The sequence below is a fragment of the Acipenser ruthenus genome, chromosome 5, assembly GCF_902713425.1.
Source record: "Acipenser ruthenus chromosome 5, fAciRut3.2 maternal haplotype, whole genome shotgun sequence".
In the NCBI taxonomy this organism is placed as follows: Eukaryota; Metazoa; Chordata; class Actinopteri; order Acipenseriformes; family Acipenseridae; genus Acipenser; species Acipenser ruthenus.
The window spans coordinates 19072277-19100241 of record NC_081193.1 but is presented as its reverse complement, the minus strand read 5'-3'; the positions used below and the strand labels follow the sequence as shown (position 1 = coordinate 19100241).

At 38.9% G+C, this 27965-nt stretch overlaps 1 protein-coding gene across 2 annotated transcripts; it reads right to left on the bottom strand.

Moving 5' to 3' along the window:
• Nucleotides 1–42: 42 nt before the first annotated feature.
• Nucleotides 43–25442, bottom strand: LOC117403390 (cell division cycle 5-like protein). Of its 2 annotated transcripts, XM_034005503.3 has the most exons (16): nucleotides 25255–25442; nucleotides 24199–24302; nucleotides 23922–24083; nucleotides 23415–23542; nucleotides 23158–23257; nucleotides 18087–18305; nucleotides 17631–17775; nucleotides 16850–17038; nucleotides 15967–16115; nucleotides 13634–13796; nucleotides 12637–12801; nucleotides 12362–12442; nucleotides 11904–12146; nucleotides 11126–11323; nucleotides 1980–2192; nucleotides 43–1888 (listed from the first exon to the last, which is right to left on the bottom strand). In XM_034005503.3, the coding sequence occupies exons 1-16, from the start codon at nucleotides 25297–25299 to the stop codon at nucleotides 1781–1783; spliced, it is 2412 nt and encodes an 803-aa protein (XP_033861394.1). In that variant the 5' UTR covers nucleotides 25300–25442; the 3' UTR covers nucleotides 43–1780. The 2 variants fall into 2 exon arrangements, with proteins under 2 accessions (XP_033861394.1, XP_058879744.1); XM_059023761.1 differs by lacking the exons at nucleotides 23415–23542; nucleotides 23922–24083; nucleotides 24199–24302; nucleotides 25255–25442 and adding an exon at nucleotides 18585–18757.
• Nucleotides 25443–27965: the final 2523 nt, after the last annotated feature.

Genomic DNA, 27965 nt, shown 5'->3' with positions numbered 1-27965 from the left:
AATTGAAATACAAATTGTTCTATAAAAGTTTGAAGACAAATATTTCAAGATTGGCCAATTAGCCCATTTATTTAAAATAATAGTATCAAGGTTATTTTACAGCAGTATTTAGTTGGTCTTTTATGATTAGGTCCTCAATGACAAACATAATTCCATGCAAGTTTTACGACAGCAATTTTTATTAAATTTTACTTTATTTATTTATTTTAAGTGTGGCTTCTGATCACCTGCTTACCCTTAGATGAATATTGTGTGAACAGCTTTCACTTAAAAATATAAGGAATGAAGTGGCATTGTTTGGGTTTCAAAATCAGTGCAATCTTAAACAGTACTGTAATTTGCACATCAATAATATAATGACCACATTGTATTGTAATGGGGTGACAAACACTACTACTAGGGGTGACACTGGTGTTTTTCCATTAATTCTGTTTATCCTGTAATAAAATATATTTAGTTATTATGAAGCAAAATGTGATAACTGCCCTGATTTCACCAAAAACACCACAAGATATTTTTGTAAGAATTATTTTTTATAAGCTCTTCCCTTGAAGATCTGAATGCTCAAAAAAAAAAGTTTGTATGACTGCTGTGTGTATAAATACTTTTGAGAGCTTTGTTGATGACAAATGCACTGCATTTATTTTGAAAGGTATTACAGTACCTGCTCATGACACGACGCAAGATATGTAAATATAATTTTAGACCTGCAATATAACATTTAAACATACACTCTCTAGTCTAACGCCAACACAATTTTTAAAACATTCATTTATCTGAATAAGGACGTTTGACACGAACGACATTCCACACCATACAAAACTCACTTGAATCGATCAGCTTCTTTACTGAACGCTGAAAGGAATACCTGCAGACTGCTGAAGCATGCTTTTAAAGAGTCTAGCTTGTTTCTCCAAGTCTGATCCAGGAGAATATTCAGATGAACATTTGTTATGATTTGTTTCATAATGACGTTTGAGGTTGCTTGCCTTGTAGACTACAGTGTGTAACTTAAGTGATTTGTTGCATATGAGACAGAGGTTTACCACTGTTTTCAATGAAAGCAAACTCTTCCTCCCATTCTGGCTTAAAGCCTCATACTTTCGTTTATTACTCGTAGATGGTTTGCTCAATGTCATTGTCTCCATGAAACGAACAAGCACTTGATTCAAAATTACAAAATTGACTTTCAACTGCGCATCCGGCTTTCACTCGAGAGGATCGAAATACGCATGGGCCAACGCGCGGTGTTAAATGTCATCAAGTGACGAAATGTCCTTGCAGTGAACATGCAGACTCAAAGAAAATGAAAAGAGAGAAGGGGAGAGAAGAAAGAAAAATAAACACAAATGAATACAGAGAACAAAAATAAACTCCTTGTGCTTATTTGTACTTTCTCTCATTTCTTTTTTGTTTATTATTCTTTCTTCAGTTCATTCGTGCTGCAAAGTGTGCGTCACCCAGCATTTCACCGAAAGCCACATGCTGTTTGGCACGGTTTGGCCACCTCTGGCATAGGATTTTAACATTTAAATGAGATCACGTTTAAGCATCCTTCTCCGTCTTGCAATGCCCAACAATAAGATATATATTTGTCTGTGGCAGAACTGAGGAATGTTGTAGCAAGTCTGTGAAATAAATCTACATCGATTTCCAAACACACAACTGCAGAAAATGACATCTGAAAAGCTTTCATCTTGCAGCCAGTACAAAAATCACACTAATAACTTTATTGGGCTTTGGATGCATGCACCATTGGACCTCACAATAGAGGTTTGCTCTAAAACTTGGAAGATGTTAAAGTCTCTTTTTCCAGAAGAAGGTCAGCGTATCTTTGCTGTAGTTCTTTTTCTCTCTCCTGCTGCCTCTGGACATCCTCTCTAAGTGCCTGACAAACAAAACACACAAATTAGTTCAAACTGCAAAACTTTGCTAAACAGCACTTAAAAGACCATCTGCATTTTGGAAACAGTAATAACCTCTTGTCTTCTTGGGATGGCAATGTCCTCGTGTTTCTTCAGCTCCTCAAATGTGCGCAGTTCCAGGTTAGCCTGTTCAATCTGATCCCATAGGTCATTCATCTGTTTTATGAGCCCCATTGCTCTTGACTGATAACCACCCAGCAAGATCTTCATTTTCTTCTCCATCTTTGCCGCCCTCTTTGCCTCCATCGTCATGTGTCCCCTGTTGATCTATTGGTGAATAAAACGTAACATTAGGTTATTATCATAACCCTGATTCCCTGAAATAGAAATGTAACCAGTAGCCAATGGGATTTAATCTCATAGCCTGAATTACCTGAGTACTTATATCAAAGCTGCTCCTTTAACCCTATGCTACCGGAGCATTTTAAAATCGATCGTATGTGATCTATGACCTTTCATATCATATCTCGGCCATCCAATCACCAATCTCTTTTTTTGCGTGGGACACAGCCATGACTACGGGCCATGTCTCCATATAATTGGTTTAGGGCTAAGGTGGGTGGGTCATATAATATTATAATTACGAAGACGCATCACAGACGCCACCATTTTAGCCGAGTTCACTGCAGATTCATCTAGAGACTTTAAAACATCTGTGTCTCCAGTTCTATAAGTCCAGGAGTACTGATCTACAACTCAATTTAAAAGGCAAGTACTTGGACTAACTAGCCATTTTGTTATTTTTTTAGACTTAGACCCAATGCAAATAAAGAATTGCTCCAATCGATGCCAGCTCTGGGTGTGGTCAACATAATATGCCAGTGCCCTAACCGGACAGAGCGTATGGAACTTTCTCTCCCTGTCAGATATGAAAGGATGTGGATGAAAGGCCACTGATTGGTTGATATGGAAAGCAGAAATGCTTTTAGGGAGAAAAGCAGGATTATTGTGGTGACTAACCTTAGTTCTAGCCTCTGCAAAAAACAAACAGGCTTTCGCTGTTGAGAATGCTTGCATTTCACCTACCCGCTAAACGGCGGGAATAGCAAGCAGGAACGCTGTCTAATGACAGGAATTTCAGCTCTGCTGAATGTAGGGGCTGTTTTGTAAGCGCATCCAGCACTACATTAAGTCACCAGCTAGGGACAAGGTCCTTTCTAGGGGTCTTAACCTCTGAGCACCCTTCAGAAAAACTGTCCCGCCAGGAACTGTGCTCCTGGGGAGACAGAGTCAATTTTAATATGACAAGCTTAGATAGCTGCCAGGTAGACCTAAAGCATGTTGGGAGATTTCCCTTCATCAAAAAATTGCAGTATATCTGCAGAGCTTTTGGGTCTGGATAGCACAGTCTCCCGTGCCTGGCTCAGCTGGCCACAACGGGCCGGCAGCTACCACGGCTGAACGTAAAGGAGCTGTGCCAGTGTCAAGTACCAGGTCCTCCTGGGCCATTTTGGGGTTACTAAGAGCACCCAAGCCCGATCTTGCATGATCTTCTCCATGCACAGTGGAAGCAGTGGCAATGTTGGGAAAGCATAGAGCACAGTCCTGGTCCATCTGTGGGCCTGTGCATCTGTGCCGAGCGGGTGACCATTCTCCACTAGGGAATACCAGTGGAGACAATAGGTGGACTCCTGGGTCGCAAAGAGATCTATCCCTGAGCACCCGAACATCTCTCAGATGAGGTTCACAACCTCTGGGTGAAGTCGCCATTCCGAACTGTGGGGGCCCCCTCTGGAGAGGAGGTCCGCCACCCAGTTCTTCACCCCTGGCAGGTGAACTGCTTTTACTGAAAGCAAGTGTTTGTGAGCCCATAGTAAACGCTCCCAGGCAACACGATTGAGACAGAGAGATCGGAGACCCCCCTTGTGGTTGATGTAGCCACCACTGCTGTGTTGTCTGTACCGATCAACACATGTCTCCATTGTACCTCTCAGAAAAAAATGAACTGCCTGCAGCTCCAAAACATTTAAGTGACGACCCTCCCATGGGGGTTCCCCCACTCCCTTAAAAGGAGCAGCTTTGGTTACATTTCATACTTGAAAGGGGACTAACGGCACACTTTCTCAACTTGAGATATCCAATATCTAGAACAATGGAACTTAGGATTCAGCTAAAAACAAGAATGAATGATCAGCTAGAACCGAGTTGATATACTTTGCTTTAAGCCATAGGAGCACCAAGCATGTGACAATCTTTTAATCATTTTCAGTGTACAATATTAGCACTTGTTCTTCATTGTATTTGGTATAATTTAATGCCTGAAGTCTGTCAAACTGACATCTGGTCTGTTGGACAAAATAGTGTGCATGCAGGTGCTAATGTCAAAACCTGTAATTCTACTATGATCATTTTTATCCTGGGGTTCAACACCCCTGAAGCATGGGCCCTTACGAAAGGAGTACCCACCTTCACTACTATTTAACATGCATTTCTTAATTATTATTATTATTTATTTCTTAGCAGACCCCTTATCCTGGGCGACTTACGATTGTTACACGATATTACATTCTTTTTACATACAACTACCCATTTATACAGTTGGGTTTTTACTGGAGCAATCTAGATAAAGTACCTTGCTCAAGGGTACAGCAGCAGTGTCCCCCACCTGGGATTAAACCCACAACCCTCCGGTCAAGAGTCCAGAGCCCTAACCACTACTCCACACTGCTGCCCACTAATGCCGTGAGGACTTAAATCAGGTCATTTGCCAGAAGAATGAGGCCAACATTGTAGTAAAGGCATCTGCTAAATGTCCTGTGTGTAGTTTTTTTTTGTTTTGTTTTTTTCCCTGAATAGTGACAGCTAGTATAAAGTATTTTTATGCTACCAGCCTACATATGGATTTCTAGCGGGCCCAAGAGAGCAATCTGAATTAATGCATCATTCCAAATGAAATAAAAAGTATTGATGTAGAGGCTTAAGAGCAAGGTATCAAAATATAAAATAGTGCTGTTGAGCTGACTAACATTCACATCAAATTAAATGCCTGACTAATATAAAGGCTCAAAGAGGCAAGATAACTAGACAAACATTAGTTCCAAATGGAAAACCAGCAAGACACTCCTATAAAATATATTTAAAAAAAACACACCAAAATTTTGAACAAGCTTCATACTTGCTATTGTTTTGGTTTCAACATGAGCAAAGCAAGCAATTTAATTGGTTACTGCATCATCCTCAAATTACAAGGCTGCATTTTATTGGGTCCATTATCTAAATTAATTTTAAAATGAGGTTGGGTGGAGTTAGATCTTTCCCCTTTCAAAAAATGTGGTCGGCTATAGCCAGATCGAGTCAAACTATTTACAGGTTTCATTTCAGGTTACCATAATGTTACACTTTAAAAACAAACAAACAAAATAACAACAACAATAATAATAATAATAAGGGAAACTTTAAAACAATATACAATATGGCAATTTCCACTAGGTTATTTACTAGTTATTCTTAGTGGCAGCATCTCCCCCCTCAAATGTGTTCTGTTTCAGTGATACAATGACTTGTAGCAAACCAATAGGCTGCTGACCAAAAGACCTTGTACCATTAAAAATAAAAACCCAAATACTAAATAGTGACATTTTGCTACGTGCGAGCTTATAAGAAATGCAAAACCCTGTAGTTTCACGCTCACAGTAAACCCTGATGAAACTATGCATCATTTATTTTTAGTTATTCACTTGAGTTTAATAAGAAGCAGGTTTAGGCTCCCCTGTATTTCTGATTAGACTACATATGACAACTGTGTTTGGAACCAAATTAAGGACGTTTTGATGCATTAATGATAAATGTGGTCTGCAGCTGTTGCTACTATAAATCGTGTTAATTCTCTGAATGAAACTTCTGCCGCCCTTTCTCCCCTCAGAAGTAGCTGCTGTGTGAATCAATTCCAGGTCGCCGCCCTCTTTTTCCATGCCAAGAAATATTAAACAAACCCACCCTTTGTGAAATGTTTCCTTGATTAACAGAAACTTAACCATATGTGTCTGAACAAAATATGCTTAAAATCGCAGTTTCAGTGGCGCCAGCTCTCTAACCCGTTATAAGTTCTAGGTTGTTTTAGTTATCAATTTTACTGTATATAATGGAGGTTAATTTTATCCTTATACAGTGCTCCCTCGCTATAACACGGGTCTCGGGGGGACAGACAATATGAGCGTTATAACCGAAGAACGTTATAAACAGGGAAGGGGGTGGGGAGCCCTGCGGGACACAACACACACCTGATTAAAATACAAAATCAAATAACTCCCTCTCTATAATGCACATATAGTGAAGCAAAAATGTAACTTTTCGTGAATTAACCATGCATAAAGCACCATGTAATCAAAGCTATATTTTTTACAAAAAAAAAAAAAAGGTAACATTCCCACTCATGGATCATTTTAATTAGCAGTTTTTAAACTATTAATAGCCTGGCTAAATGGCGGTCAGTAGTACAGTTTGAAGCGACAGACAAGCAACCTAAGTGCGAGAAAGAAAGCGTGTTGGGAGAAGGGAAGAGGGAATGGGCTCGCCTCAGGTTTGGCTGCCGGAGCGGAGCTGAAGCGTCTCGTCTCCCAGAGAAAGCTGCAGCTCCTCTCGCCGCAAAAAAGTAAATACATTAGGAAAGACAACCACGTAATAGGCCTAATATTTATTTAGTTATATTAAATGAATGTTGAATAAGATGTCTGTGTTGTAAAGTACCAGCACAGCTTTTCTTCAGATACTGTATCAAAAAGGGAGAGACAAACAGAAGTTAGACTGAGAAGTTGTTTACAGTTTGAACACTGGTACTGTATTTACTGTAGAAATATTGTATGAATCACTAGTATAGAGAATTGGGGGACCTGCTGTAGGAGCATTATATCTGAGGTGTGTTATAACCGAGAGCCTTATAGCAAGGAAGAGACAACATTAAGCACTGATCATTTATAAAACATTTTAGTACGACGCGTTATACCATACCAGAAAACTCTTTAACACTAGAAGGACCAGAGATATACTAGAAGCCCCGCAGTCGTCTTTTTGACAGCTGTATTCAAAACACTGCACATTGAAATTTCATTCTGTTTGATATTTTATTTTAAAACACTGAAACTCAAAATCAATTATTGTAAGGTGACATTGGTTTTATGTTGGGAAATATTTTTAAGAAAAATAAAAAACTGAAATATCTTGCTTGCATAAGTATTCAACCCCCACACATTAATATTTGGTAGAGCCACCTTTCGCTGCAATAACAGCTTTAACCCTTTGCGGTCCATTGTCGGACCTGGTCCGACACTGCAATTATTCCTATCAGGTCCATTGTCGGACCCTGTCTGACATCATTATATTCGTTTTTTCTCTGGAAAAAGTTGAGAACACCATTCAATGGCCGAGTGGGAACGACAGGAGCCGAGACAAGTCGAAAAAAAAAAAAAAGGCGGCGTATTTCATGAATAGTCATACATGGCCCTGGTATCAGATAACGGGGCGGTCGTAAGTAAACAAGCTGGCTGCCTGTGAATCAGCGCACAGAGAACACGGACATTTGCAGAGCTTTTTTGAGATGTTATAGTAATAAAATAATGACTTGGATCGCATTATTGAGGAGTTTGGTGATAAAACGAGTGATCAGGCGATGATTGATCGGTATGTACAACTATTATTATTATTTACTTCTTACATAGGTGAGATGCCTAGTGAGTGCTTTGTTGATATGCAGGGCCATTTAAACCCGTTTGACTGTGAAAAAAAATACTTTTAAACAGCGCGTCTAAAATTAACTGCGCGTGTGAAAATAAATTAGACCTGGCGTGCCTGACGCGCATTTAATAAATGGACCACAAAGGGCTAAGTCTTTTGGGGTAAGTATGTACCAGCTTTGCACATAGTATCAGAGTGATTTTGGCCCATTCTTCTTGGCAGATTTGCTCCAGGTTGTTCAGGTTGGTTGGACAACGCTTGTGGACCGCAATTTTCAAATAGTGAGATCAGGACTTTGACTGGGCCACTGTAGGACATTCACCTTTTTGTTCTTGAGCCACTCTTTGTTCTTGAGTTGCTTTTAGATCATTGTCCTGCTGAAAGGTGAATTTCCTCCCAAGCTTCAGTTTTTTAGCGGACTGAAGCAGGTTCTCTTGCAGTATTTCCCTGTATTTTGCTCCATCCATTCTTCCTTCAATTTTAACAAGATGCCCAGTCCTTGCAGATGAGAAGCATCCCCACAGAATGATGCTGCCTCCACCATTCTTCACTGTAGGGATGGTGTGAGGCATGGGCAGTGTTAGGTTTGTGCCAAACATAGCGCTTTGAGTTTTGGCCAAAAAGCTCTATCTTGGTCTCATCTGAACACAAAACCTTTTCCCACATCGCAGCTGGGTCACTCTCATGCTTTCTGGCAAACTCCAAACGTGCTTTCAGATGGTACTTTTTGAGTAACAGCTTCTTTCTTGCCACCCTCCCATACAGGCCAGTGTTATGCAGAGCTCTTGATATGGTTGACTGGTGCACCATTACTCCACTCCCAGCCACTGAACTCTGTAGCTCCTTTAAAGTGATTGTTGGCCTCTCTGTGGCTTCTCTCACAAATCTCCTTGTTTGAGCACTGAGTTTTGAGGGATGGCCTTTTCTTGGCAGTGCCTGGGTGGTGTGATGCAGCTTCCACTTCCTGATTATTGATCCAACTGTGCTCACTGTGATATCCAAACACTTGGATATTATTTTGTACCCTTTCCCTAATCTCTGCATTTTTATTACTTTATCTCTAACTTCGGTAGAATGCTCTTTGGTCTTCATTTTCCTTCAGATTCACAGCCTGACCAATGATCCTTCAACAGTGGGGTTTTTATCCAGAAAATGTGACAGCAACTTTAATGGTTCACAGGTGGAGGCCAATGGTAAGGTAATTGTGTCCTTGTTAGGGCAATTTCTTTCATCGGTGTAAACTGGGAGCTTCCACAGCACAGGGGTCAAATACTTATGCAAGCAAGATATTTCAGTTTTTTATTTTTCTTAAAAATATTTCCCAACATAAAACCAATGTCACCTTACAATAATTGATTTTGAGTTTCAGTGTTTTAAAATAAAATATCAAACAGAACGAAATTTCAATGTACCATTTGTAATTCAGTAATACGAGAGAATTGGTCAGGGGTCTGGATACTTTTGCAAGGCACTGTATATGAACATTTATTTTACAAATCAAAACAAGAAAATGTAAATAAACATCTGAACAGACATCGGTTTACAACATACACATTTACTGAAGCGATAGCAATACATTTTGAACTTTTTAACAGCAAATCGGTTTATTATCAGATGAGCAAAAGCAACTGAACAACGTAGATAAATAAACTTAGAAAAAACATTTTACAGAAGCGCACAGCACAAAAAAAAGTAATTTATTTTTCTTTTTTTCAACAAAAAAGGGTATTTCTTTACCTTGAGTCTAAGGCTGTTCACAATCAACACAGATAATGCACTTCTCCACGCCGCCTTTCTGCACAGGGCACAGCTCTCCTAAGTTTTACTTTTATTGCACTTGCCAACCTGGCATTGGCGTCTTGTGGCTCTTAGCGGGGTTGCCAGCTTCAGCTGTGGGTACACGCTTGGCAGTCTCCCTCTGTTCCAAATGCTTTTTGCGAAGTTGCAGTGCTAACTATAAAATATATTCTCCCCTTGATAAATTCTTCTGTGCATTCTTTGTAAAGTACCCAGGAGTTGATGGCTGCTAGGTCCAATACATTGTAAAACACCTGAACAGACCACCATCAGGAGCCAGTTTTCACGGAATACTTGAAATACGTGCCATCTGATCCAAAACATCACCTCCATATTTTGTTGCGCTGTAAAACTCAATGGTCTCTGGTGTTTATTTTCACTAGTCCCGATGCTAACTGACTGACCAAAGCAGCGCAACTGGCAAGCAGGCGCCAGCCATCAAAAGGCTGATTGAAAACAACAGACTGTCAGTCATTCATTCAGGCAGAGAGTAGAGACTAATCTGATTACAGCTAAACACATTGTGGACTGGTAAAAATAATAAAGTAGAATACTGTTCTGTATAATCAAAATACAAGTGTTTTCTGTGTGGCCGTCAATGTGACTGCTTCCGGGGCTTTTAGGTATAATATAATATATCTCCTTTATTTCTTGCTCCCGTGTTTCATGTTTTGTGTGAATATTTAATACATAAGGATAGAAAGGTACACGAACGCACTGCCCCATATGTGTTACACGACTGGAGAAAATTACATTTTAAAACCAAAAAATGCCAAAATGACTCCCGCGGGGCTTCTAGTGTTAACCCTTTGCCGGCGTCAATAATTGATCTCAGGGAATGCAGAAAGGGGTGCAAATGCATCCCGCATACATATACGTGGTACACTTATAATTTAAACCAAAGGGAGGACAAAATTGGTTGATATTATTTAAACTGTTCTGTATTGAATAACTGTTTAAGTGCTAAACATGTTAACCATTTCTTTAAGATAATGTATTCGTTCATTTTAAGAAAACAAAACTGTGCAAACAGTAAATGCCTTTAAAATGCCACAAACAAATATAAACAATATCATAGTGTACTTGGAAACATAACATGTACAAAATCTAGTAAAAAATAAAATAAAATCAACACCAATGCATACCTGTGCTTTAAGATGAAGTTGCATTGTGCATAAAAAAGCAGCTTCAGTCTTTTCGTTCAATTATGGTATGTGAAATGTATATGTATATATTTTTTTAACCCTCAGGAGGCGGAAAGGAGTGCAAATGTACCATGTACACTTTGAAGAAGGATTACTCCAGTTTTGGACAAGGACGTTCTTGGTATCAAAATAAAGGTAAGTGATTCAACTTTAATCGCATGTAAGGATATCCTGTGATCTTCAAGGAGTCTTCAAGATGTTTATTTTAAACATGCTGGGTGGTGCTGTGCTGATGAGTGGTTAATTGAATTAACTGCTTGTGCAACACAGGGAAGACGTGGTTAATTAAACAGCCAATGAAGATGACTTGTTTCTACTAAAAAAAATAATAATCGTAATTCTGATGTACAAACAATTCTAGATAAATAAATTTAAATAAAAATAAAACACATATATTTTGTAAAACAAGTTCAAAAGCACCTCACCAGATGCACATACTGGTAATTATATATACACAAAGCAATGCTGCATCCTGCTGGAGAAATTATGTCAATACATAAAGTTTTCTTTATAGCTACTGAAACTTACCTCCAATTTCTTTTCTAGAGATTCGATTCTGTCCTTTTTGCTGGACAGGTTGGCTCGTGTGTATCGCCCCTGCCCAGGAAGGTACAACACCTGGCTGTAGCACTCCTCCCACACCTGGTTGTAAGCATCAATTGAGAGATCTCCATGCCCCATGCCATGCTTCACCACCTCCATCTCCTGTGCCAACAGCTCATCAGCCTGAAGATCACACAAACACTCATGTTGTTACTTTTTCTTTTTTTAATAAAGGATTTTTATTCACTTCAGGTTTAGTATTTGAGAAAAAGTCAATATGATACACCGATCCAAACAATTAAGGGATATTTCAGAGAAGTGTATATTAAACTTTAAAAATCTTAAAATCCTATTGCATACCAAATATCCCTCAAAGACATTTTGTCTCGAGGGCTGGTAGATATTTCAATACAGATGTTTGCATACTGGCATTTACTAAACTTGATGTACACATCTGTGGAAAGCTAAATTCAGCAATGTACTGTTAATACACCTTTTAAGATAAAACGCCCTTTATTAGGAGCATGCCCCTGGGAAATGTTTACTGAATTTAATAATATGCAATGTTTTTAAATGACTCATTTTAATTTAATAAAAGTGTTATATACATTGCATTCAATAATAAAGTAACACATTGGGAATGTTTGTAACCTATCAGAAAACCCATCATGAAGTCCACCAATACAGTCCTGTGACTAACAATTGTGTATGGCCTAGACATTCCATTTATATTGAATGAAACCATAAACCCTCCCCCACTTACCTTTTTCAGATCATCTTCCTGCATTTTTTCATACAGGTTACGTTCCAGGTATACTATATGTTCTGCATTGTTCGATCCAGACCCCAGTCCTTTAGCTTTTTTATCCAAAGCATCTGTGTAGGGGTGATGCAAGCTGTCAAAGTGAATCATGGTGATCATTTCTTTCTTTATCATTTCTTCTGCCTTCTGAATCTCTGTTAAAGGTGGTTCCACATTCAAAGGTCTTAAGATGGTCTCATTTACCTATATTAAAATAAAAAAAAGATTAGCATAGTAAAAACAGAACAGCAAGATTTGTTTTGTTAGATTGTCCGTCTATCTTGGTACCCTTTACTAACCAGGACACTCTGGCGGCCAGCCAGGATTATAATCTAAATCAACCCAAAAACACTTTCATTACATTTAAAAGTGTGGAATAAGGGGGTAACATTTATGCCAATATTTATTTTTGAACTCACTTCTGATGGTCTTGGAAAATTCCTTTGTACAGCCACATGTCTTTGCTTTAATTCCTTTTCACGTTCTGCATCTCTGACTGCCTGAAAGGGACCAGAAATAAAATACCTTTCAGTTTTTACCACAGAAGCTTTTTAGGCACATCCCAATATGAATCACATCAATATGAAACATGTGAAGTTAGTTATATCATGTTGCAATTATTTTCATTTTTTATTAGTTTTTGTTGCCAAATAAACATCTTACAGTGTGCAGTGTAGCAAAACCTACAGTTTACCTGTTTCCTCATGTCAATTTCTGCTGCGTCTTCTACAAAGCTCTCGTCTGTTTCATGTTCTTCCAGTTCTTTTTCAGCATTCTCCGGAAGGACAATCTCAAAGTCGTTTTTTGGTGCTGGTAAACCCATCAAGCCCATTCTTAGTTGTTCACGTGACTCTCTTTCCTATTGCAATAGAAGAATTCTGCATCATATCCCCAATCTGCTGAAAATCACATACATGCTCAAGTTTTTCTTTAGCATTTCACTTTATTATTATTATTATTTATTTCTTAGCAGACGCCCTTATCCAGGGCGACTTACAATTGTTACAAGATATCACATTATACATTATTTCACATTATACAGATATCACATTATTTTTACATGCAATTACCCATTTATACAGTTGGGTTTTTACTGGAGCAATCTAGGTAAAGTACCTTGCTCAAGGGTGCAACAGCAGTGTCCCCCACTGGGGATTGAACCCACAACCCTCCGGTCAAGAGTCCAGAGCCCTAACCACTACTCCACACTGCTGCCCTACTTTACAACTAGGAACTAAAGTGAAGTGGTTGTGAACAAATTAAATATACAACTACAAATAAATATCTGGGTTTAAGGAGCACACATACCTGTAGATATGCACCTGACAACAAACTACATGCATGAACTCTCTTAATCAAGTGGATACTTAACTAGTACATTCATAAAAACATATTTTATTATTATTATTATTATTTATTTCTTAGCAGACGCCCTTATCCAGGGCGACTTACAATTGTTACAAGATATCACATTATTTTTACATACAATTACATTATTTTTTACATACAATTCCCCATTTATACAGTTGGGTTTTTACTGGAGCAATCTAGGTAAAGTACCTTGCTCAAGGGTACAGCAGCAGTGTCCCCCACCAGGGATTGAACCCACAACCCTCCGGTCAAGAGTCCAGAGCCCTAACCACTACTCCACACTGCTACCCCAAGTCTTAGTCTTTTTATTTTAGTCTTACCAGGTGCTTAGAATAGGATGGATCATTATAATCAACCATTCCCTCTTCAGCATTAATGTTGAGCTTGTCACGTAAAGGGGTTCTTCCAGGAGTTATTTCAATAGCTGGTTTAGGTGTGAGTGCACCACGTGGGGTCAACCCATCTGTTCCATTAGTAGGCGTTCTAGAGGATACAGAAAACTGATCAGCCATCAATGTGCAATAAATATAATTCAGAAAAGGTAATTACATTTTCTAGCTGCAGTTTATGGGTCATTCTGTTTTTTTTCAATTTGCTATTTGCAAACATCTATCTTTTTTTCTGCTCCATGCACTGTTGGATGTTTGATTCCATACACAAAGGTTCTATCCTGCCCGCTGCGACTTTGTTTAACTGGGATAGCGAGAGTGAAGAGGAGTTTGAGGGATTTGTGGAGCAAGATCTGGTGAATGTATTCTTTGTAGAGGATGAAGGAGAAATTGAGAGAGGAGCAGGGTCAGAGGAGGTTTTGACAAGGAGAGAGAATGCAAGCGGGATGACAGGCAGAGGGGTGGAAATGACAGGGAGTGAGGAGAGTAACAGCACAGCTTGGAGACCACCCACCGAGCCAGCTGTGATAAAAAGTGCTGATTTTAATATGATTTTTTTTTTTTTTTTAGGATGTTAATAGTGAAAGAACCAACAGATACATTTAGATTTAAGTATTCACTGAAAGAGAAAGGCAGAAATCCAGAGCAGTAGTGCAACTGCTTTACTTGCAAAGAAACAAAAATGGTGACTTCCATGTTCAAAAGTCCACTAAAAAACGTGAAACTCAAAACACATAATATTGACCTGACTGAGACGTTTGTTTGCGCACATATACCCCTTGAAAAACCGGACAACCAAAAGTTACGTAAATTCTTCAGACTGAGTGTAGCAAATGGTGGAGTAATTCCTTCATCAGCCCAGCTGAGACATGAATAATTACCTAAAGTTCCCGAGTATTAAAAGCAGGATTATGGAATTGGTAAAACAGTCTGGTTGCTTGTCAGTGGTCACTGATGAGTCGACTGATACCCAAGGTCAGTATGGGTTACACATTGTATTTGTTTTGCAAGACCTACATGGTGAACATGCATCCGACGTACTAGAACTGAAAGCTGTCATTGCAGATACGCTTTACCTACAGGCTATTAATTACAACACTGTTTCACAAGCTTTTGTAAAGTACTTGAATAACTTTGACGTTGATTTTGATGTCAGTGCATTTATCTCTATATTTTATGTTTAAAAAAATAATAATAATCTGTACACAATTTATAAAATAGTTCCGTGCACATTCTGTGAAATATGATAATTTACCCATGACACTGCCGTGAATTTTAAAGAATTTCCACGATTTTCACAGGGCCTTATTCATGATTGAAGAACAACTGATCAGAAATACATTTTTCTAGGCATTCAGATCGTTAGCAAACCACAAATATCAGATTACTGGAATGGTGCCACACAATCCACTACACAGACTCCTAATTTTTCTAAAACGATGCCTAAAAAAACATAGAATTCTCAGTTATTGCCTGCATTTTGTAGACAACAACCTATGAATTGAGAGGGATCAGCCAGATTATGATCCATTACTCAAGGTGTGTCCCCTTCTTGAAAAGCTAATAGGCAACTTTCAAAAGAGAATATTATCCATACCGTAATCTAGCTATTGACGAATCAATGTTTTTTTTTTTTCATAATTCATTCCAAACAAGCGCAATTGTTTTGGAATTGAAAATGTTGTTCTCACTGATGCTGTCACGAAATAGTAAATATAGCTAACATTAAACTACAACACTGTATAGTGATATAGTTTATTATAAACTTAATTTTTAGAATCTCTGAGTAATAGTAAAATATGGTAGATATCAATATGTAAACACTATTAATATATAAAAGCTGTGCAGCTGTATAGGGATGGTGTAGCAATGTATTAAGTGTAATTAGAAATAAATAACAAAACAATGACTGTAAATGTGTCAAACTTAGAGAACTAAGTGACATTGCGTAACATTATTTTAACAGGGAGAGATCAGCAAATGCAATGATGGCACATTTTTAAAGGTAATACTGTCTTTAGAATGCCAGCAAGGCAGGGAATGAGTTAAACTCGTAATAGATCAAACTACTATGCAATGAGAGTCTTATTTCCATGTGTGATTTAGATAAATGCAATAGACCCCTGTACCTTAGAGCAGTGAACAGGAGATCCACGACACGGTTAACCAACCGGCACAACACACCAGCTAGAACAGGTGTATTATTTTGTAACGCTTTAAAATGTACATTTAGTACCAAAATCATAAGTGAACGTGCAGGTTACCTGAATGGTGTGGCAAGCACTGTATTAGGTGTCTGGACAACTTGTCTCTGGGGCGTAACTCCTGAGAAGTCGCTCTCATGAAGGGGGGTGTTCAAACCACCTTTCAGAGGTGTATCCACATTCGTCAGGGCCATCAGGTTCTGAGCTTCCTGTTCAGGATTTAAACAAATTGCTAACTTAATGTACTGTGTATACTATATACTATATACACATGCCTAGTGAGGCAAGTGAGGATTAAATAAGGTAAAACATTGCCCAAGGAATTGCAATACTATTAAAATATAAATGGGAAAAAGGGAATATAAATCAAATTTTGTTTTCACGTAGCATGTGTCAACTGTACTGTATTACTGTAGATACCCTATCCCCCTTTGCAACCTAGTTTTTATTTTGCCTCTTGAAAATCAAGCTGTTAGCACACAGAAAGCGCGTTTTCACTGCGTTTTTTTTTTTTTACTTGTTTTTAGTGGAATCACTATAATCTTTACGAAGCAGAAAATAATTTGAATTGTGAATTTTCTTTTATGCAGATCTAGACAATGTCTGACTGCCTAATAAACATTGCTAATTTAAAATGTAAATCTTCATATCTGCAACATGTCCGCCTTCCTGTTCCGTTTAATTCAAATACTGTAATAAAATAAGTATGCAGTCGTGTTGCTGTTAACAGTACGCCTACTAGCGAACTTCCTTCTTGTTAAAATAACTTGCTGTAAATGCATTAACATATTTTTTTAAATTTATTTTACATGTTCAGTATTCCATTATTAATGTTAGGTGTGTGCAAATTTATTAAAACAACCCCCTGCCTCTGTAATTTGATTTGTTGTATTGTTGTTGTTTTTTTGTTTTTTTTTAGATATTTCAAGTGTTTGAACTTTACCTGGAGAATCCTGTCCTGAGCAGCTGGTGTTTTCGGAGTGCGCAGTGCCATTGCATTGTTGGTCACATTATACTCAGACAGCAAAGCACTGGACGCAGAATTGGTAATTCCAGACTCTTCAGCTGTCTGACGAGCCAGCTCACTGGCCTGTCCAAGTTTTACAACTTCCTCCAGTTCAGAGTCGGAAATCTAAAAAACAAACAAAAACAAAGCTTGACTAAGGAATAACCAAGTTCAATGGAAGGTATCTGTGTAAACACGTGTATAAAGGCAATATCTTGAAATGTTAAGTCTTCACCACCAAGTGTCTAAACTAGAGTTTGTGTACATTTTAAATGAAGACAATCAAGAAATAAGCAAATGCTTAAGGAGGCAGTGTGGTCCAGTGGTTAAAGTCCAGGGCTTGTAACCAGAAGGTCACCAGTTCAAATCCCACCTCTGCCACCGACTGACTCACTAAGTGGCCGTGAGCAAGTCACTTAACCTCCTTGTGCTCCATCCTGCGGATGAGACGTTAAATCAATGTCCTATTGTAAGCGACTCTGCATATAATGCACAGTTCACAGCCTACCTCTGTAAAGCACTTTGTGATGGTGTTCTACTATGAATGGCGCTATAAAAAAATCGATATTATTAACACATTTCTATTGCATTTATTGCAATTTCTTGCTCCACGTAAAACTAAACACAAAACAACTACTTTGTTTTGCTTGGATTACTGTATATTTAACACAAGAAATAGTACATTGATATTTGTTCCCGGATGAAAATATCTGCATACCTGTGGCGCTGGAAGAACTAATTTGCTCCTCTTCTTTGTAAACTCTGACACTCCACTGGTCTGCAAAATAGCAGAAGGGAGATCCGATTCTTTCTTCTTCTTTATCTTCTGTTTATCTTTCTTGCGGTCTCTGTCCTCTTTTTCACTGTAATACATTAAGATTTTACCGGAAATAAGTGTAAAGATTGCTGTATATTCCACCACATGATCCTAAATGTTTTCTGCATGTTCAGCAATGTAGAATTCTCAATACATAATTCTACAAGTCATTATAAAAGACTCTGGAATCTAACGCTGCCATTAGATCCTTTGTTTAGCCATCTGTTTCATAAGGAAGGTGGCAACTTTAAATATGAATGAAATTAATCTTAATGTTGGTATGCACCTAGTATGAGGTTAATTGAACATAAGCTCACTGGTTTATGACTGGTCAACAACAAATGTAGGAATACTTACAATCTCAAGTCTCCATCAAGGTGCTGTTGGCGCAGCCTTTTAAAGTCTGGCTCCAAGGCTTGGTAATTCTCCATTGAAGTGTCGTAAAAACCTTGAGCTGGCTTCTTTTCGAAGGGGATCTCTGCATTGTAATCCACACCTCTTTTCTTCTTCCTTTTCTTTTGTATCTCAATGCCAGCTGCCCTCAGCTCCCTTCTCTTCTGAAGCGCTGCAAGTCGTCTATGTAGAGCAGGTTGTTGCACAAAAGAAAGGAAAAGAAGAAGTGTGGAACACAAAATAGATATATTTAAGCAACTTCAAATAAAAATTTTAATTGACCAGATGTGGTCAGGTGGTGTACAATACTTAGTTGTGAACAGTACCTGAAGCAATATAGTTGACTACAAAACAAAATATAAGCTATAGAAAGAGCCTGAAGCTGTTGAAAATATGTATTAATTTCCCAGCTCAACGCGCACCAGCTACCCGTGTAGTCTGACCGGGCGCCTGCGGGCTTGCCTGTAAGCTGTCCAGAGCTGCGTTGTCCTCCAACGCTGTAGCTCTGAGGTGGCTGCACGGTGAGTCTGCAGTGTGAAAAAAAGCGGTCGGCTGACGGCACATGCTTCGGAGGACATTGTGTGTTGTCTTTGCCGCTCCTGAGTCAGCGCAGGGGTGGTAGCGGTGAGTCGAGCCTAAAAATAATTGGATATGCCAAATTGGGAGAAATATTTAAAAAAAGAATTGCCGATTACTAAATTTAAAATTATATATATATATATAGTACTGTGCAAAAGTTTTAGGCGGGTGTGAAAAAATGATGTAAAGTAAGAATGCTTTCAAAAATAGACATGTTAATAGATTATATTTATCAATTAACTAAATGCAAAGTGAGTGAACAGAAGAAAAATCTAAATCAAATCCATATTTGGTGTGACCACCCTTTGCCTTCAAAACAGCATCAATCCTTCTAGGTACACTTGCACAAAGTCAGGGATTTTGTAGGCATATTAGTCAGGTGTATGACTAAACAATTATACCAAACAGGTGCTAATGATCATCAATTCAATATGTAGGTTGAAACACAATCATTAACTGAAACAGAAACAGCTGTGTAGGAGGAATAAAACTGGGTGAGGAACAGCCAAACTCGGCTAACAAGGTGAGGTTGCTGAAGACAGTTTACTGTCAAAAGTCATACACCATGGCAAGACTGAGCACAGCAACAAGACATAAGGTAGTTATACTGCATCAGCAAGGTCTCTCCCAGGCAGAAATTTCAAGGCAGACAGGGGTTTCCAGGTGTGCTGTCCAAGCTCTTTTGAAGAAGAACAAAGAAACGGGCAACGTTGAGGACCGTAGACACAGTGGTCGGCCAAGGAAACTTACTGCAGCAGATGAAAGACACATTATGCTTACTTCCCTTCGCAATCGAAAGATGTCCAGCAGTGCCATCAGCTCAGAATTGGCAGAAAACAGTGGGACCCTGGTACACTCATCTACTGTCTGGAGAAGTCTGGTCAGAAGTGGCCTTCATGGAAGACTTGCGGCCAAAAAGCTGTATCTCCGACGTGGAAACAAGGCCAAGCGACTCAACTATGCATGAAAACACAGGAACTGGGGTGCAGAAAAATGGCAGCAGGTGCTCTGGACTGATGAGTCAAAATTTGAAATATTTGGCTGTAGCAGAAGGCAGTTTGTTCGCCGAACGGCTGGAGAGTGGTACACGAATGAGTGTCTGCAGGCAACAGTGAAGCATGGTGGAGGTTCCTTGCAAGTTTGGGGCTGCATTTCTGCAAATGGAGTTGGGGATTTGGTCAGAATTAATGGTCTCCTCAATGCTGAGAAGTACAGGCAGATACTTATCCATCATGCAATACCATCTGGGAGGCATCTAATTGGCCCCAAATTTATTCTGCAGCATGACAACGACCCCAAACATACAGCGAAAGTCATTAAGAACTATCTTCAGCGTAAAGAAGAACAAGGAGTCCTGGAAGTGATGGTATGGCCCCCACAGAGCCCTGATCTCAACATCATCGAGTCTGTCTGGGATTACATGAAGAGAGAGAAGCAACTGAGGCTACCTAAATCCACAGAACTGTGGTTAGTTCTCCAAGATGTTTGGGCCAACCTACCTGCCGAGTTCCTTCAAAAACTGTGTGCAAGTGTACCTAGAAGAATTGATGCTGTTGTAAAGGCAAAGGGTGGTCACACCAAATATTGATTTGATGTAGATTTTTCTTCTGTTCACTCACTTTGCATTTTGTTAATTGATAAATATAAAGTACTTTTGCACAGTACTGTATGTATTCATTAAGTTAGTTTGTGGGATAAAAACATTGGAGTCGTAAACATTGATTTCAACAGGATAACTGCATTAGACTGATGTATTTAAACTAAACATATCATGACTGAAATACACTTTCCTGGGCTCCAGACTGTGACTAAAATGTGACAATTTTTAAATTTTTTTTTGCGACTGTCTTTATGGGACACAAAAATACTGAAAAAGTGCAATCTCCCACTTTCATTTTTTATATGTGCAATACGGATGAACGCACTGATGCCAGTGCACACCTTTTAACCCTTTCAGGGCCTGGCCCAAATATTTCAGGCCTGCCCATTCACAGCGCTGCCTGGTTAGTTTTTCAAATGCACAATTTAAAACAGTGCTGAAATGTGATCTCTGTGTACTGATAGGCTTCAAACAGTCATGTGGGCTGAAGGGAAGGTTCCAACTTTGAACCCAGGTGAGATTGTAGTTAGAAGTGAAAACAGAGAGAGAATTTTGTAAAATGGAATTCAGCAAGCAATCTCGCAAGGTAAATGCGCAGACTGCAATACAGTTCGTTTTGGAGAGTGGCAGTGATTGTGATTAGTCTAGTGGAAGTGAGGATCCTGATTTAGAGGATGAAGAGCTTTTGGATCTTATTTTCGCTACAGACATGGAAGGCAAGATGACTCATGATTTGATTTTGTACCTGTTCTTTTACTTATGTTCTTGCTCACATATCCCTTACTAATGTCATTACATATCAATCAATCATTTTTTATTTTATATAACACCTTTCATAGTGGACCACCATCACAAAGGGCTTTATAAGATGCAGTAACAACAAGAAAACCCATAATACTTTAAATACAGAGACATGCATAATACATGCTATACAGTTTACAAAAACCAAACAGTGCATAATAAATGATAGTAGCACAATACATGAAATAGTAGCAGCAACACAGCAGCTAATAGCAGATATCAGGCTTAAAGAGCATGGAAAGCAAGAAAGAACAGGTGGGTCTTGAGAGTTGATTTAAAGCGAGCGACGGTGGAAGCATCAGCACCAAAGCTGGGAGAGAGTTCCAAAGAGTCTGAGCCATGAAGCTAAACAAGCGTTCTCCAAATGTGGTGCACTTTTGCTTGGGGATAACAAGCAGGCCAGAGTCGAAGAACCTCAGCTTGTGGGTAGGGACATAGCGGATCAGCAAGTTGAGGAGGTACTCAGGACCTGTGTGATGAAGGGCATTGTAGGTGAGCAGGAGAATTTTTAAAGTAATCCTGAACTTTCCAGGTAGTCCAGTAGCTAGGCAAACGGGGGGTGATATGATCACGTTTTTTACATCTGGTAAGGATCCTGGCAGCGGCATTCTGAACTAGCTGCAGTATGTTTATTGCGCATGCCAGGAGACCACCACATAGAGTTGCAGTAGTCGAGTCAAGAGGAGACAAATGCATGACAAAGTATCTCCGCATCCAGGAAGGAAAGGTAAGGGACAGACTTTTGTTTCAAAGATGGTAGAAGGAAGATTTGACCATGGAGGAGATGTGGGCATCAAAGGAGAGGTTGTTGTCAAGAAGTACGCCAAGGCTTCGTACTGCGTGGGGGAAGGCAGCAGCAGACAGTTTCCGAGGTTCAGGGCAGCTATATTGAGATTCTTAAATTGAGTTTTAGATCTTACTAGAAGGAGTTCAGATTTGCTAGTGTTCAGCTGAAGAAAATTGGCAGACATCCATGCCTCGACATTAGTAATATATCTAGGACACGTTATCGTGTTTCCATGCACGTTGTTTTATTTACTGCATTTATATATAAAATTACTTGTCAGATTGATCGCTTTATCGATATTTATTTAGGTACATGATTTACTTTATAAACCGACTTTCTAACAAGTCTTTTGTCAGCCATTTTAGGTTTGCATTTTTATTTGTAATTTACCATCTGAAGACTACATTTTTTAGCCAGACTTTTAGTAGTAATGCTGGTACAACAGACATTTTAGGTACAAGGTTGCTGTTTATTAGTTGAGTTATAATGTTTGAGCAATAGACATTATTTGCAGATTATTTGTAGTACGCTTTGTTTTACTAAGAAGCAAATAACATTATCCTTATAAAAGTTGCTCAAAGTTGACCATACATTCACACAGTAGTTTTTGCAGTTTACCATCCTTCTCCCATGCTTATACTACATATTTATTGTGCTTTACTTTATTTGCCATTCAAGAATGTGACTTTACCATACTTCTCTGATTTACCGTGCCTGACAGTGTAGGTGATCAGGGAGGCAGACCAAGCACCACAGGGCATCTGGTAAGGCAGACTAAGATTGTGAATAATAAAGATTTGATATTTGCATATAGTTCACAGGCTTAAGTTAAGGCCAAATTCCTTAAAGTTCACTTTTAAAGAACCAAAGATGTAAAATGACAGCATGAGGAAGAACAGTTACAGCAGCAGCATTTGAGGACAGGTGCAGTGTCAAAACAGCAGACCACATGGAGGACAGGTACAGTGTCAGAACAGCAGACCACATGGAGGACAGGTACAGTGTCAGAACAGCAGATCACATGGAGGACAGGCAAGGCAGAGCAAGTCAGTGTCAGGGAGCATAGGTGAACAATGAGGCAGCAAACCAGGGAGTACAAACATTACATTTCTGTTATAGTGTTTTTCTTGTATTTTAAGCACTTGAATATGGAAGCAACCAACTTGCTCTTAAAGTGGCACCCAACAGTTGTATTTGGCACACAAAATGTTTGGCCTAGGAGCTATTGGCTCCTAAGGCAAAAATGTCTTTAGCCCTGCTTTTATTACCTGGCTTCCTCTAGTTGCTTCTCTCTTGCTTTTCTTTTAGCCTTTTTACCCTGAGTGTTAGCCAGACGAGCTCTTGCCTCAGAAAGCATCTCAAGTTCATCTGAGAAAAAAAGAAAATTCATGTCACAAAGGGCAGATATTTACACTTTTTTAAAACATCATTTTAATACACCACCACCAGGAATACTGGCTAAAACCTTGTTTTGCAGTACGCAAATCACCAACACCTTCTTGAAACTAATCTTATGATTGCGTACCTTCATCCATATCAACAGGATCGGGCCTGGCTGGCTTCGTCTCTGGGTTGGGATCAATCTCGCCTGGTTTGAGTTTACGAGGGTCATCTGCAGTGTCCTCCTCATTGTCTCTCTGTGCAGCTTTGTCTCTGAAATACATAATTAGGAATGTGAACATTTCTATTTAATTAAGTAGTAAATATGCGCCATGTGTAAGTACTTAAAGTAAAAGGTTCCATAAATACACGCTCTACATGAAGTGTCATATAGCTATAGTGTTAACATTTCATTTTTAAAACACCTTTAACACTGTTCTTGGAATTAGTGTACAAGTGCCAGATATCACAAACGGAGGAGTAAATATGATACAGCTATAGTGTAGAAGGCTATGGAAGATGGTATTCTAGACTGCAGAACTTGTTTATAGGTTATGGCACATAGTTTATGAACTACTTTACTGTTAAATCTTCATATATATTATCTATATTGAGAGATGAAATGTCTTGCAGCTTGGAAGGAGACACTTACAGCAGGAACTCGTAGTGCTCCAGACACTGAGCTGCTGTTCTTCCAATGATGGGAGCAATCGTCCTCCACTGAGTTGGCATCAGCTTAGCCAAATGAAGCAGCTTCTCCTCCTCCTCGCGTGACCACTCTGTCTTCTTAATGCTTGGGTCAAGCCACTCATACCTATTTCACACACAGACCGTACAAACAAGACTTAGTGAACATATATTCAACAACAATCTAGCACAAAAAATGTAACCTAGCATTTCAATTACATCATTGCGAATGTTTTACTCACCATCTAGCTTTGCACTGCTTGGCAGATTTTCTGTGTAACAGGGAAGCAATACGGGACCACTGGTTTTTGCCATATTTCATAACAGCTGCTTTAAGGATTTCATCCTGGGACAAAACCAAACAGAAGTAGTTATATCATGTTGTTTACACCATGGAACAAACCTCTGCGTTTAAAATATTAACCCAAACACACCAGACACAAGAGGGGAGCAGGGGATGAACAAACTGGTCTACGCTTTATATTAATTCCACAGCACATCTTCTGTAGCCTTGCTTTAGCTAAATCTCTTGTTTTCCATGGGCAGGTATACATTAACATTGCTTTCTGTTTTGATAGCTGTATGTTTGGAGTTGTGGATGCTCCTGCTCAAGTTGCATTTCTAGGTGAGTATAAATCATACACATTCTGCAATAGTGGATCAGGTAAACATATAAGACAAGGGGGTTGCTTTTATTTTGTTATGCTGATAATATTTGTAGGAAACGTATGGAATTAAATTTGACATTTAGATACAAGGCAAAAGCACACAACTGACAGTGATGCTAGAATAATTATATGAAATTATTTGCTCTGTTTGTTCTTGGGGCTGAATAGGCTATTGCTACAGGTGCACGCACTTATTACAGTGTACACAAAAGTGTACTCTATACTAACACGAATTCTGGTCAGTTCAGGTCAAAACGGCACATTTGATATATTTGTCCCAAGATCTTACGGGGATTCTCTAAGACTGGGACTTATATGGGTATTAATGGGTATAAGAAAAACAAGTAGAAATCTCTTATTTTCAAGCCTGGGAGTTAGCTTTTCAATGTTGTTAATTTTCAGAGTAAGTAAGTATTTCCCATTCTAAAAATCAGGGACGAGCCTTGATGGACCGAATGGCCTTTTTTTCGTTCCCAAACCTTTCTTACGTTGTAATGTTTATTATTATTATTATTATTATTATTATCTACAAAAATATAGACACTGCATTTTATTTTGCGGAATCAAAATAACTGAAATATACGTGGAACATGCAGTTACCGTACTTGTTTTTATTGCTTTTAGCCTTACCTCGGTATTTCGCCAAACACCTCCTTTTATCATAATCCGCGGCATCTTATAGATTGATTACTGTTACTCTACGTCTGGAAAGTAAAATAACCAATTTTAAAAACAATTTAAACAAGATTTTCCACACACTACTCTAATTCGAGTAACCACAGCTTTCAATACGGTTCTTCGAGTTCCATCTGCAAAGCACCATGGGATTGCGGTAAAAGGAAAACTACAAGATTGTTACATATAGCACTTGGGGGGAGGCATAGCGCCATGCGGCGAATAGGAGGGGTACTGCTTCCACTGTACTTTATTACATTTTGCTATGATTTTAGACATTTGTATAAGACAATATACAATGTAATGTATACCGTCAGTCCGCTTCAGCCGCCTCAGAGCTACAGCGTCGGAGAACAACGCAGCTCTGGGCAGCTTACAGGCAAGCCCGCAGGCGCCCGGCCAGACTACAGGGGTCGCTGCTGCGCGGTGAGCCGAGGACACCCTGGCCGACCTAACCCTCCCTCCCCCCGGGCGACGCTCGGCCAATTGAGCGCCGCCCCCTGGGAGCTCTTGTCCACGGTCGGCTGTGGAATAGTCTGGACTCGAACCGGCGACGTCCAGGCTATAGAGCGCATCCTGCACTCTAGCGGTTGCGCCACTCGGGAGCCCCATAGGTGTGTAATATTACAGTTCTGCCATGGGCCAGCACATGGAAATTAAAAATATATATTTTTCCACATTTCTTATGTTCATAGCAGTCAAATAATGTTATAAAACACAAATATTCAGCCCATTTGTAGAGCGTTGTACAGTATAACAGGACAAGACACTTCATTAGTGAATATAGGAAGGATGTGTTAGAATTTGCATATATGAATATAACATGTTGCTAATATCATTAGCACATTAATTTTGAATGATAATTCCTTATCCTTTAGATTAATTCAACATACACTTTCCATATAAGTAGTTATTGGCAAAGAAACTTTTAAAATGTAATTTCTCACACTATTACAAAGGTAGCAGTTACTAATTATGACTAAGCAAGTGCTGCAACTTGCTAAATTGGAGGTTAGCTGATTGTAACCCTCAACCAACTCTAAATGTTCAACATTTGAGTTTGTTGATTGTTGTTTGGTCAACTGTTAGGTAATTATGGGTAGAAACATGATCCTATATTTTGTAATTGTGGGGAATAGCATACAAAGAATGACAGGCTTTAATTTAAAATAATTGGATTCAATTGAACAGTGGTCGATCTGATGAAGAAAATGAAACATCTTTTTAATGGAAGTGTAAAACCCCAACCGCTGTTTTGTTATATTAAATAGACCCTGCAAGGATAAAACAGCCTCTAGGTAGGGCTGTCAAACTCAGGTTTTCATGGGCCGCAGGGTCTTCCGGTTTTCATTTCAACTTAAGCTCTCAATTAACTTAATTGATCTAATTATTTGTTCAATTGGACATATTTAATATTTTTTCAAGGTCTTTTAAAGGTGATGATTTTAGAAATGCTATTGATTCAAGGTGCACTAGCTATAAAACATTTTGAGGCCTGGAAATCTGTGTTAAATGTGTCCAATTAATCACATAATTAAACCAATTAGGTCATTGAGAGCTTGGGTGGAACAAAACCATGCTTTAGCGCAAAACACTTACATTGCCTGCCAAATGGAAGTATAACAAAACTGTCTCCCACAAAAAGGGATGCTTTAAATGTACCCAGTAGTACAAAGGAGACGCAGCTACGCGAGTACAGCCCGGAGGGTTGTGTTGTCTTGCATTACACTGAAGTCATTGTATTTTGTATCTTGCTCTTAATTGTACTGTAATTCTTGATATGTATTTTATTTTGTATACAACTGTAAGTCGCCCTGGGTAAGGGTGTCTGGTAATAAATAAATAAATAAATAAATAAATAATAATAATAAAGAGTGTGGAGGTATGGTTATTTACATTGTGTCACTCATTTTGCGGCAGGTTGTTATATATTCAGCTGCTAGGTCAGCAGTGTCTCCAAATTCCCCTAAAATGATTCTTAATTTGGCCTCTCTGTCTAGCTGTGGAAAGTCGGGAGCCCGTCTGGTGAATTGGGGGTAAGAAAGTATCTCTTTTGGGTCTTATTTGCACTAGGTGCTCTGCCAGGGAATAGTCTCTATTTAAGGCTCCATCTGAATGTCTGCATCATAGGCCATGCTTAAATTATTCGGTAAATCTAGACTCATTTGTCGAATGGAAATTAAACTTGCAAGAACCTTCCGATAAACTACAAATAAAAAGTATGCAAACCACAATGTTGCATAGCATGATGTTACTTCATGTTGAATTCTACAATACTGTTGTTGTTGATTATTTTAACAGTAGCAAGACACTGCCTGTCAAACAGCAGCAGCACAACAACCCTGCTTTCAAGTGGGACACTGCTCACTGCCTGGACTTTATTTTTCATGCAATCCTCTTGTTTTAATAACTTTTAATTAAAACTCTTAACAGATTCACCCATGTGCAAAATCATATATATAAAATGGGACAATATAGGACAAATCTAAACCAAATAAAACAACTCCCCATTCAAAATGACATACAACGGCAGCAGGAGGATTTACAATAAAACCAGACAGCACAAGTAAACACGCCAGCATGTAGCTATTTAAAATCAACGTTTGTCATACTACCAATCATCTAATCTAAGCGTGCCTTAATCATACCAAACGTGCGATTAAACG

Coding starts and splice junctions, on each gene's coding strand:
- LOC117403390 (XM_034005503.3), bottom strand. CDS start 25,299: ATGCCGCGGATTATGATAAAAGGAGGTGTTTGGCGAAATACCGAG. Junction 24,084..24,198: donor AAGCAGTGCAAAGCTAGATG/GTGAGTAAAACA, acceptor TGTGTGAAATAG/GTATGAGTGGCTTGACCCAA. Junction 12,802..13,633: donor CATCCTATTCTAAGCACCTG/GTAAGACTAAAA, acceptor CTATTGCAATAG/GAAAGAGAGTCACGTGAACA.